Below are 9,757 nucleotides of genomic sequence, written 5' to 3'. Positions count from 1 at the left end.
GCAGGGTGATTTCCAAATCATTTCGGATTATATGATCCGAATATTGTCCAGATTACATAGTCCGGATAAAGGGTATTTTGGTCAAAAAAACAGGGCGCGCGAGAAGGCCATAGAGTGGGAAAAGTAATACTCATATTTTAAATCGCTGCATATGACACATGGAACTTTGTTCTTTTTTTTTTTTTTTGTACAACATGGAACTTTGTTCTACCCTCACATCTAGTAACAATATATAAAAATTGTACTTTAGCAAATTCTCATAATTGTTATTTTTTAAATTCATGGATTTAATGGAGTTTAATTCTTAGTTTCTATAAAACATGAGGAGACATCACATAATTGATTGTTTTCTAAGTTAATTCCAACGAAGATGAAAGGGGATTCAAGGATTCTCTAATCACAGTTAATAATGTGAATCACAAAACTAGTCTCGTATTGGGCAGAGCTAAACCCTGCAACTCTGTTCCATTCTCTTTACTTTCACTCTTTGAAATAAGTTTTACTAATTGCTAAGTTGAACGACAATTCTCGTAGAGAACGATAAACTTATTCTTTTATTATTTATTACGATTTTGTGCACTTGTCAATTTCGTCCATCAAAATTTTAAATTGGACATTTTGCTCTATGATCTTGTTTCTACATACAAAGAATCCAATCATTATCTTGACAAATGATTGTAGAATGTGATTAAGAGTGAACATGATGAGTGTGTGAGTTTTCTTAGTGAAAGAAATGGTAGAAAACTTGTTTATATAACCAGGTAGAAAACTAGTTTATAATTTATATAACCAAGTAATTATGAGTGAATACAAAGATAGTTGAAATTCGTTACTGACTCAGTTCAGTAAAATAGCTGAAAAAAATAAAAAAGATAAAAGAGAGAGCAAATTAGTTTTTTCTTTGGCGGGACCATAGAAGGCCGCTTGACGCGTTATCCCTCAAATGTGTACAAAAGTCCAGCCACTTGCTTCATGTCTCGTTCCCTCCGAATGAGTATGATGGTTCTGTTTGTACGTGGACCCGTCAATCATTGCTGACTTTAATTCCATCTAATGAATTTTTTTCTTCATACACCGGTTGCAATAATAATTTCATCAAATGGTTATCATCCTGTATTCACAATAATGAAAAGTAAACATCGAGAGAAGACGAGTACGAAACTTCAGTTCAGTAGTGCTAGTCATATTCAGACATATAGACAAACTGATGCTGTTAACATGATTTTCGGAAACCTATTTCGAAGCTTTGTCGGTAAAAACCTAATAAAGTGGGATCTTATTTTGGCATAAGTTGAATTTGAATACAATAACTCAACTAATCAAGCTACTGGAAAATGTCATTTTGAAGTGGCATACACCACACTGTCCGTTAAACATGACTCCATCATCAGATAAACATCAGTATAGTCAGGGGCGGATCTCTTTGGAGACCCCCAGGTGCCATGGCACCCCCCAAGATTGCTATATATATGATATTAGGGATAGTTATAACACAAATTTCCCTTGGTTGCAGTGGTGGGGGTGCCATACTTTCAGCAAAATTGCACTGGTTCGAGTCCTGCCTCTGTCGTTTTTTAATATTTCTACTGTAATTTTTTGCACTGGTTCGAGTCCTGCCTCTGTCTTTTTTAATATTTCTACTGTAATTTTTATGTTTTTATTCAAAAAAAGCATTCCCATGGGAATCAAACCAGCTCCCTCAGACCATAATCAAAATTGAACAACCACTGGACTGTTGGTTACTCACTATTTCTTCATGAAACTATTTAATTTATATTACATACAATTTTGGTACCCCCTACAAATTTACTCAAGATCCGCCACTGAGTATAGTGCAGATGCAGAAAAAAGAGATCAAGAAACTGCATGAACACTGATAATTAAGCAAAAAACCAATAATGGTCATAATAATCATTTTACAAATAAAAAACCAATTTATCATGACATATAAATATAGAAAAACGGTTTATTCTCATTTCTTATGCCATAAATATATGAAAGAGTTTTTCCTACTATCTTATGTTATAGATATAAGAAAAGAGTTTATTCTCATGTCTTTTAATATTTTAATCTCAATAATTTACATATAAATTAAAATAATAATATTAAATAAAAACACTACATTAATATTGATATTTTAAAAATAATAATGAGTTTTTAAAATTTTATTATATCAATTTTCTCATATCGGTACACATGTTTTCCCGCATATGTAAGCACATAAAATCCACAACAAATGTGGCGCAAATATCTAACATTATTTTACATATTAAATAACAAAAACATTACGTTAATGTTGATATTTTTGAAAATAATCATGAATTTCAAAAATTTTATCATATCAATTATGTCATAAAAAATAAAAATAATGTGTGAATGTAATAAAAAATAAAATAATGTGTGGACAATATATTCAATCCCATGTGAAGGTGCTTCAAAGTCAAAATTCATTATCTTTAGGAAGGGAGGAGGATGCTATGCTTTGTATGTGCTTCTCTTCAAGGCAGCGAGTGATACATTCTCTCCAACGCAGAAACTGATCAGAGAAGATCAATGGACTCAAACTCAACGTCAAACAAATCTGGTACAACTTATGCTTATTTATTTATCTATTTATATCTAATCAACATTTTTAATTGGGTGACCTTTGTCTTAGATTATAATTGAATTGATAGTATATGTATAATGCATTAGATAAATAGATAACTAAAAAATGTTCAAATTGGAATTATTATACTATAAGACATTTTTATATCTCATCAATATTTTATAAAAAGGATATTATCCAGTTTTATTTAGACAGTACCACTGTTAGACTCTCATTTATTGTCACTATGATGTAATTTTGATGTTATCTTGATAAATTGAAGATGCAATTTACATTGTTGACTAGAAAAGACTATAATATATATAGGTGAAACTAGAAAAGATCATTTTGATTTTTTTTGGTAACATATATAGATGAAAAATGAAGTTTGGATCAACATTGTTGACTTATTTAAACATTAAAAAAAAAAGACATATTTGAAACGTTAAATTAAGTTAAAGGATCCTTGATTCAATTTGGTCTATTTTAAATTTAAAATTGTATATACTGTTCCTGCTTTTATTTGTTTTTCCTGAAATAGTTTGTGGGGTGTGTGTGTCTTTGGTATCCATGCTTTAACTTCCACAATCAAAGTCTACTAATTTACAAATAATTTCCTTTGTTATTACTATTTTAATTAATTAGATGCAGTTCAATACCCTACCGCAGATCGTTCAAGAACTTGGTTCTTCCGATCATTACATGCCTTGTGTGGCCGTCAGTCTTTTTCTGATTTGAACATCTTAGATGAAGAAGGTACAACTACAACTGATTTGAACATCTTGAATGAAGAAGGTACAACTGAAATTGCTTGTTCTTCGAATGAGGACGAAGAAGGTACAACTGCAGCTGCTTGTTCTTGGAATGATTTTGATAGGACTCAAAGCTATAAATATAGATATGACATGTTTATCAGTTTCAGAGGTGTTGACACCCGTGACACCTTCGCTGACCATCTCTATGCTCATCTCACTAGAAAAGGTATTTTCACGTTCAAGGATGATCAGCAGCTCCAGAAAGGGGAATCTATTTCACTCCAACTTCGACAGGCAATTCAACACTCACGTGTTTCTAACAAGTAACAAGGTTGATAGGTGGAAGAAAGCTATGACCTGTTTGGCTGGATTAGCTGGTTGGGATGTCACTGATAAGTAAGTATAAAAGTTATTCTATATTGTTATTCCTAACAAGTAACAAGGATATAATTTATCAAAAAAAAAAAAAAAAAATTGTAAGAAGGATATAATATATGGTCTTCGATTGAGCTTTTTGTGTTCAACATACTACTTTATAATTCAGGATTCTTTAAGCAAATTGTATTTTACCTTTCTCTTTTGCGTGGAAGTTAATTGCATATCTTTATCAACGAAAGAGTTATATCCCTCACCATAGATTACCTAAACATATATTCCAAATTTTCACCTTACTTTCATTCTTTAACTATAATAATTTAGTGATTTTTCTGCATTCAGGTCAGAATATAAAGCGATTGAAATTATTGTCCAGGCTGTAATAGAAAAGTTGGGCCATAAATTCTCAGGATCTGCTGATGACCTGATCGGAATACAAACTCGAGTAGAAGAATTAGAATTTATGTTAGAACTAAGTTCAGATGATGATGGTAGTCGAGTTTTAGGAATATGGGGGATGGATGGCATAGGAAAGACAACTCTTGCAAATGTCTTGTATGACACAATCTCCCATCAATATCAATTTGATGCTTGTTGTTTCATTGAGGATGTCAGCAAAATTTATAGAGATGGTGGTGCTATTGCTGTGCAGAAACGAATTCTACATCAGACTATAAAAGAAAAAAATCTGGAAGGATACAGTCCATCTGAAATATCTGGAATTATAACAAACAGGCTATACAAGTTGAAGCTCCTACTAGTCCTCGACAATGTCGATCAATCTGTGCAACTACAAGAATTGCATATAAATCCTATATCCCTTTGTGCAGGAAGTAGAATAATCATAACCACTAGGGATAAGCATATTCTCATAGAATACGAAGCTGATATAGTTTATGAGGCCGAATTGCTGAATGATAATGACGCTCATGAACTTCTGTGTAGAAAAGCCTTCAAAAGTGATTATTCGAGCAGTGATTATGAAGAGCTGATTCCGGAGGTACTAAAGTATGCTCAAGGTCTTCCATTAGCAATTAGAGTAATGGGTTCTTTCTTGTATAAAAGAAACACCATCCAATGGAGAGCAGCGTTGGAAGGATGGCAGAATAATCCAGATAGTGGAATTATGAAAGTGCTTCCGTCAAGTTTTGAGGGACTAGATCTAAGAGAGAGAGAAATATTTTTGCACGTTGCTTGCTTCTTTGCTGGGGAGAGGGAAGATTATGTAAGGAGAATTCTACATGCTTGTGGATTGCAGCCTAATATTGGAATTCCACTTCTTGCTGAAAAATCACTAATAACTATTAGAAACCAAGAAATTCATATGCATGAGATGTTGCAAGAGTTGGGGAAGCAAATTGTTCGGGAACAACATCCTGATGAGCCAAGATTGTGGAGTAGATTATGGCTTTACAGTGATTTCTGTCATGCAATGACTACACAATCGGTATCTTATTCTTCTAAATAAATTATATTTTTGACTAAACGATCTAGTTTATTATAATCATTTATTTTTTTATTCCACTTCATAATATGCTTGTTTTTAATTTTTCAGGAAGGAATAAAAGCTAAAGCCATAATTCTAAATCAAAAGGAGGATGTCAGCAAATTCAATCATTATAGGGATGAAGATTTATCGACTATGAAAAATTTGAAAGTGCTCATATTGTATCATACAAATTTTTCAGGAAGCCCCATATTTCTTTCTAATTCCCTATACTATCTTCTGTGGAGTGGTTACCCTTTCATGTCTCTGCCATCAAATTTTAATCCATATCAGCTCGTAGAATTGAATATGCCGGATAGCAACATTGAGCAACTATGGATAGGCAAGCAGGTATTTGTCTTATTGCAATTTTCATCTTTTCCCTTTGGAAGTAGCATGTTGGATAATTTCCATATTAAAAAAATTCTTTTGTTTAATTCCTATCAATAATTGACTAAAGGATCATCTCATAAACGCCAACAATCTCCACCTTAATTGAAAAAGATACATTTGCTTCCATTGTCGCCGTCAACAATCATAGTTCAATAGAATTATCATACTCCATCATAAAGAGAATAATCACTTAAAGCTAAACTACTCCAAGAATTTTCACTCCCTTTTCACTGACAATTATGGTTCTAAAGATCTATCATGGTCATCCATAAAAGTATACTTCATATGAAACTAAACCACTCCAAAAAAAATTCACATGTCGAAAATCGGGCAGAAAAGCTTCCATGATAGCGGAAAGCTCTTCAACCACCGACATAATCTCATAGCACACCTTGCATCAATGTCAATCAGTACCCACATCTTAATCCTCTAACAATAACAGCTCATCCTTTTCCATTGTAGTGCAGGAATGCAATGAGGGACCATTTCTCAATTTTCAAAAATATCATCTCACACGAAAATTATGAAGGACCAAAATGAGTCTTTGCTCTAAATTTTTTGTTAAAATATCTTAGTCGTATATCGTGTCCTAAATATTTAAATTTTCGTGTATTCACGTATTCATATTGTATCACACCTGCATTACGTACGGAGCTTCATATGTCATAGTTGACCACTTAAGAACCAAGTCTTTCCTAAATAATATTTTTACAGAATTAAAACTCTTTTGTGATGTGGAAGATCACACAATACTGCAACCAAAATTCTAATACCACTTGTTTGGGGAGTACATGGGAGCATCAGAAGCAACAACATATCAATGCTTTAACACCATAAGTGAGGGAGATGCTACATCTTCACACAAAATCTTATGACATTAAGTATATGGGTTACAATATCCAACATTTATTCTTATTCATAATTGATCTGGTACTAATTAACTAATCTTACTTGAATCCAGCGGCGAACCTACCTTAAGGTTTGGTGTGGCTATAGCCACACCAGAAAAAATACTGTTACTACTAGAATTTCTTCTTTAGTGACTGAAATTTCGGCTGCTAAAACAAAAAAACTGGTCACTAATTTGTTTAGCGACTGAAATAGTGGCCGAAATGCATGTTTGAAAAAACCGGTCACTTCTTTAGTGACTCAAACATCATTGCTTCATTGGTATAAAAAAAGAAACTTGAATGCAAGTTTATAAGTGGTTTATAATTTTATCATTGCAAATCTGAAATCATACTAGAGTGAATTAATGAAATTCAAGTTTTAATACAACCATACTAACATATTGGTGGTTGATTCTCTCTTGACAGCATCTCCCCAATTTGAAAAGGATGGATCTTAGCAACTCCAAAAATCTGAAGATGACTCCATGTTTTGAGGGAATCTTAAACCTGGAGCGGCTAGATCTTACAGGATGCATAAACTTATCGCATGTGGATCCATCAATTGGACTTCTTACAGAACTTGTATTCTTGAGTTTGCAGAACTGTAGTAGTCTAGTTACCCTTGATTTTGGAAATGCAGCACAATTATGGTCTCTAAAAGTTTTGCGTCTCTCTGATTGCACACAACTGGAAAACACTCCGGATTTCAGTGGATTGACTTTTCTACAGTATCTTGATATGGACCGATGTGCAGGTTTATCAACAATTCATGAATCTATTGGGGCTCTTGCAAATCTTAGATACCTAAGTTTGAAAGACTGCACAAATCTTGTAGGGATACCCGACAGTTTTAAGAAGATGGCATCGCTTAGAACTCTAGATCTATGCAGATGCTTTAAATTTACAGAGCTAGGATGTTCTTCCACTTCTCCTATGCATCTGCAATCTTTGATTTATCTAGTCTTAAGCTTTTGCAGTATTTTCATAATACCTGATGCTATTGGAGAATTAATGTGTTTAGAAAGACTAAATCTTCAAGGAAATAACTTCACTTCACTTCCTTCTTCATTAAGTTGGCTTCACAATCTATCATATTTAAACTTGTCTCATTGCCATAAGCTTTGGAGTTTGCCTTCGCTCCCTATCCCAACAGAAAGTGGTCCATCAGATTCAGTTGGAAGATATTTTAAAACAACATCTGGATCTCGTGATCATAGATCAGGATTGTATATTTTTGATTCTCCGAATTGCATGAAATCTATATCCTTGTTGGGCAACATATATTTCAATTACTTCCCCATTACATGGGTATTAAGATTATTGAAGGTGCGTAACACACTGCTTATTTTATCTACTTCTAATGTATGTGTGTCTTTTCTCTACGATATAATGCTAAAACCGTACATTTGCCATATAATTAAATATTTTCCTAATCTCAAATTTGTGCATCATCAATAATATACTTGGATTAAATGTATTTTTGGTTTGCCTATTTTCTATGATTCAAGATTTTAGAAATGGGGGGACGTGAAAAGAAGAAAGTTGGAAATCAAAATTGCATTTAAGTAAATATTTTCACCGAATGCAAATGATAAGAAACAAACCAACATCTATATATGTTCAATGTGCTTTTCACTTCTTGTGTGTATGATAAGTTGGGTTGCCGCATCCGATACCTTACCTAGTTACCTTGCAGACACATCCTCTGGTTCTAAACTTCTAATATGCCTATGTATTTTATGTTCTGTTCACAGGAACCTCTTCTCTTTCGGTGCGGCTTTGACTTTGTTGTTCCTTGGCATGAGGAAACTAACGGCTCTGATGGAAAACGTGCTTTCTGCTCTGACAATATTTCAGAGTTGTTCGATTACCAATTTATAGGGGGCTCAATATTAAGGATAAATAACTCTTTTATGGATGCTGACTGGCTTGGCTTTCTATTTTTTGTTACATTTGAGTTAAACAACCATGATGTACTGTCTAGTTTTCCATATCAATCACACTCTTTGCCACCACCACTACCACATCCTTTTTACCTTTCTTTTGAGAGTGAATACACGGAAGAACGCTTTGATATGTCACTAGATTTGGAACGAAATAGAGTTGATGGCAAAAATTATCTTTGGTCAATCTTTATCTCTCGGGAACACTGTCATTTTGTAGAAACAGGAGCACAAATCACATTTAAAGCCCGCCAAGGTTTGATTATCAAGGAATGGGGGTTGCGAGTCGTAACCAAGATAGACATAGAGGGCTCAAAAATGAGAATGAGTGTACATCTTCCTTTGCAGTTCATAGATAATGCAGAAGGAAGCAGCAGCGTCAACGACAACAACTTTGAGACTAAAATCCAACTTCCTTACAATTGGTTAGTTTCTAATGAAGATTCAATCGAGAATGATAGAACCAAGGGGAAAGAGACTGATCTCTTTAATCTTGGCCTTTTTACTGAAAGACCACAATGAAAACAGCACACTATATTCCTTGAGCCTAAGGTAATTATCTTAAACATGGTATAACACATAATAATTGAAAATTGTTGGCCATTGTCAAGTACTAATAAATGCATGGTTAATTAATGATGTCTCACTAGTACATTATCAGTACAATGCATCTAACTTAGTTAATCCATGTTCAATTAATATGTCGAGACATGCTTCTTGATTTAATAATTGTACGAATTTGGCCTCGCCCTGTACATATGAATTGAAAATTTGATTACATATTTGCTAGTTTGCATCTTCTGTATTTTCACATAGATCCACAATTATTATTTTTCTTATCAGGGGGTGCACTTTGTATGCAGCTATGGTGTCTGACCTTTGCTATGGCAGCTATGACCACTGGTCATCTAGAAGGACTCAATTTCGCAGAACCTTACTACACAGCCAAAACAACCGGGTGCTTCAAGTTGGGAACGTGAAGTGTTTTGTTGTTACAACAATGTGTTCAGATTTCAGAGTTCAAGTGTTTTCGTTTCTATACCCTTTTTTGTGTGTTTTGGCTACAATTTTACAGTTTTTTTTTTTTTTGTCTATTTAGTTTGGCCTCACTTCTTCCCTACTTTCGGCTGATCTCATTTTTCAACAAGTTTGGACACTTGGTCCTTTTCAAAATGACAACTTATGGTGTTATTGTTGTTAGAGTGCTTCTAGTAATTTGAAGTTTTGTCTGTTTAATGAGGCTTCACACTTATCCCCTACTTTTTGGTTGATCTCATTTTTCAAAGTTTATCAATATCTATATATATATAAGGTAATTTGGAATTGAA

At 33.6% G+C, this 9,757-nt stretch overlaps 1 protein-coding gene across 9 annotated transcripts; it reads left to right on the top strand.

The window, feature by feature from the left end:
- The first annotated feature begins 2,298 nt into the window (after positions 1-2,298).
- LOC146908051 (TMV resistance protein N-like) lies at positions 2,299-9,675 on the top strand. 9 transcript variants are annotated; one of them, XM_085726761.1, is made up of 8 exons: positions 2,431-2,584; positions 3,257-3,424; positions 3,564-3,738; positions 4,060-5,164; positions 5,273-5,554; positions 6,913-7,812; positions 8,241-8,981; positions 9,293-9,675. In XM_085726761.1, exons 1-7 carry the CDS (start codon positions 2,554-2,556, stop codon positions 8,949-8,951), a joined length of 3,372 nt encoding a protein of 1,123 aa, XP_085582887.1. In that variant the 5' UTR covers positions 2,431-2,553; the 3' UTR covers positions 8,952-8,981; positions 9,293-9,675. The 9 variants fall into 9 exon arrangements, with proteins under 9 accessions (XP_085582888.1, XP_085582891.1, XP_085582889.1 ...); XM_085726760.1 differs by having other exon boundaries at positions 9,273-9,675; XM_085726757.1 differs by having other exon boundaries at positions 2,434-2,584; positions 3,233-3,424.
- The last annotated feature ends 82 nt before the right edge of the window (positions 9,676-9,757 follow it).

This window comes from Medicago sativa, chromosome 7 (assembly GCF_051527215.1).
Source record: "Medicago sativa cultivar Bolivia chromosome 7, Bolivia_mono, whole genome shotgun sequence".
NCBI classification, from domain to species: domain Eukaryota; kingdom Viridiplantae; phylum Streptophyta; class Magnoliopsida; order Fabales; family Fabaceae; genus Medicago; species Medicago sativa.
The sequence above is the reverse complement of the archived record's forward strand: the minus strand, read 5'-3'. Positions and strand labels throughout refer to the sequence as shown.